Genomic DNA, 3,077 nt, shown 5'->3' with positions numbered 1-3,077 from the left:
GAAGAAGAAGAAGAAGAAGAAGAAGAAGAAGAAGAAGAAGAAGAAGAAGAAGATAATAATAACAGTCCTAATAATAATAATCAAACAACAATCAAGTGAGCACAGTAACTGACCATGCGACTGGGGATCCTGTCTTCCCCAACCAGGTATTCGGGCCGTTTAGGAAGCCTGACAGACTTCTGCTGCCTCTGTCTCTCCTTCATGCCCTTCAGATCTTTCATAATGGTCCTCCGGCGCTCATGGTACCTATCAAGATAATAATAAATAGCATTTGTATAGCGTAAATTCCCGCTCAACGGCAAACTCTATGCACCTTACAATCTATTCTATTACCCATGCAGACCTGATAGCATCCTGAAACAATCTCAACTTCCTTGGAATCACACAGTGCAAGCTGCAAAGATGGAAATAATTAATGTTTAATGCAGTCGAAACTGTTTAAGACAGACACCCACTGTCGAGGAGGAAAGTGGTCATTAGGAGCTGGTGACTGTCTAACACAGTATCATTAGTTTTTGTTTTAGTAAGAGTTTTACTCCACTTGCAACACAATAAGGTCATATAAGTGCCGAAGATTAGAGGTGTTACTAGAGACTATCAAACATAAAATGTAAAAAGGAGGAGAGATCAGGACGATACATGCTTGATAGGAAATAAGGAGCTAACCACAATAGAGCATCCGCCAACCACCCACACAGTGTTATTATAATGTAAGAAAATATGCAAGGGATGAAGGGGGAAGTGGCTGTTTATTGAGGTGATTGTCTTATACAGGTGGCCGTTAAGACAGGTTCGAATGTAATTTATTCGTTTAAGTAAGTGTTGTACGGCACTTGCAACACAAGTAGGTCACATAAATGCCAAAGATTGCAGGTGTTACAAGAGACTAAAAACACACAAAAGGAAGGAAAAGTGATAAGAACGATAGATTTTGATAAGAAATAAGGAGCAAACCACAGCAGAGCACCCGCCAACCACCCACTGATAGATTTTGATAAGAAATAAGGTGTAAACCGCAGCAGAGCCGACAACATAAAAAGTACACATTGTACATTATTACACGACAGATTCTTACTCTTTGTTGGGCAGCGGCAGCTTGTAGCGTGCCCGGAAGAAGGTGAGGGAATCGTGGAGCTGCCGAAAGTGTTTGTAGCGCCGGTGAATGACCCATTCATACACGCCGTGTTTCACCCGGATTGCATAGCTGAGGGAGGATACAGAAACACAATACAATATAATACCATCAGATGATTAATTGGTTGATAGATAGATTTAGTTTAGTTTTAGTAGAGGTTTTACAGCGCTCGCAACAGCATAAGGTCATATGAGCGCCAGAAGATTAGAGGTGTTACAAGAGAGTAACAAACATAAAAAAGAAGAAGGGGAGATAAGGACGATAGATGTTTGATAGGAAAGAAGAAGCAAACCACACCAGAGCACTCGCTAACCACCCACTGATTGATTGATCGATCGATTGATTGATAGATCGAAAAGTTAACAGTTGAAATGTCAGTGTGCAACACACGTTTGATTGTTTGTTTGTTTGAGTGAAGAAAAGCACAGCGACACAAATAATGGTCAGTTTAGTTTTAGTAAGTTTTACGGCACTTGCAACACAATAACGCCATACAAGTGCCGAAGAATACATGTGTTACAAGAGAGTAACATACACAACAAGAAGGAGGAGAGATCAGGACGATAGATGTTTGATAGGAAAGAAGGAGCAAACCCAAGGAGCTTAGAACCAGAGAATCCGTCAACCACCCACAAACACAGTATAATAGTTCCGTCATCAGATAGATTGATTGAAAAGTTAACGGTAGAAATGTCAGTGTGCAACATGTAATCTTCTGACAGAAATTAAGACAGTGTGTGCATGGGAACACGAGAGAATCTGGAGAAAAAAAGTTGGAATAAAACAATTTCATTACGAAAGCAACATGAACTAACTTTGTTAAAAGAAAAAACAAAGTCGCTTTGTGAGAAATTATAAAAAATATATTCATTAGAATTGTAAAGCGGGAAAAAGTACCATTCTCATTGTAACAAAATTTAAAAAAATGTAATTTGCATAACTAAATGAAAAAAATTCTCTTTAGCATAATCATAAAATTAAAGAGAAAATAATAAAACAGCAAAAAAACAACAACACAACAACAATAACAACGCAGAAGCAGGTTCATAAAAAAAAACCCAACAGAAAAGATCTCATCATCGTGACAAAAGGAGGCATTTTTTGATAGATAAGGGGGCTCTCGTGGCCTAGAGGTTAAGGTGTTCGCCTCTCATTCAAAGTCTTCTCTAAAATTGTCTCCTTTCATCTCCTTTCCTGCTCTCTAGCAAAGTTCTATGGTCTGCTTTCGTCTCAACTTTCTTCCCCCACCTCTTCACCTCCTTCGCCCCTTCCTCTGGGCTCCTGATTCTTTCTGCAGCCTGTCTACTGCTTCGCCTTGGCTCCTTCTTACTGCTGTCTTTCAGTCACATCCCTGATCTTCTGGTAGGAAAGATCTACACCTAGCCTTCTCGGACAAGGGCGAAAAACCTCGGAGGTCCCGTGTGCAAGTTGCGCACGTTAAAGATCCCTTGGTGGTCCAAAAATCGATAAGAGTAGGCTTCCGCGGCCACCCGGCAAAAATCAAAATTTCCTTCCAACTGAAAATGTTTGGTGTGTCCTGCGCTCTCATATGACCTTATGCAGTTGAGAGCGCCGTAAAATACGTGAGTAGAAATCGTAACAATTTAGATAATCTGGAGTGATTGTTCATTTGTGCGTTGGGTTGTTTATTTTTTTATTTTTTTTTTTTTGGGGGGGGTTGCGTTTCATTTTGTATAAATGGACGCAACAACAGTTTGGAAAATTGATGTTGAACCAGAAATGTACCTTACATGGAAAAATCGTGGTGGGGGTAAACTAGTTGACTATCAATAAAAGTACGTCTTCGTTAGCGTAAATAACACACCACACACAATCACAGCACACACGAGCGCGCACAGAAAGGGAGAGAGAGAAGAGAGAGAGAGAGAGAGAGAGAGAGAGAGAGAGAGAGAGAGAGAGAGAGAGAGAGAGAGAGAGTGAA

General features: G+C 40.3%; 1 protein-coding gene across 1 annotated transcript in view; it reads right to left on the bottom strand.

Moving 5' to 3' along the window:
• Nucleotides 1–3,077, bottom strand: part of LOC101857283 (phospholipase D1) — a gene marked incomplete at its 5' end in the record, with an annotated part of 39,535 nt that overhangs the window by 29,959 nt on the left and 6,499 nt on the right. Inside the window, 2 exon segments of the mRNA XM_013088883.2 lie at nt 114–246; nt 1,076–1,204. Coding sequence (XP_012944337.1) covers nt 114–246; nt 1,076–1,204 — 262 coding nt within the window.

This window comes from Aplysia californica, unplaced genomic scaffold, assembly GCF_000002075.1.
Source record: "Aplysia californica isolate F4 #8 unplaced genomic scaffold, AplCal3.0 scaffold00825, whole genome shotgun sequence".
Classification (NCBI taxonomy): domain Eukaryota; kingdom Metazoa; phylum Mollusca; class Gastropoda; order Aplysiida; family Aplysiidae; genus Aplysia; species Aplysia californica.
Note: the sequence above shows the minus strand (reverse complement) of the source record. Positions and strands in the feature narration are given on the sequence as shown.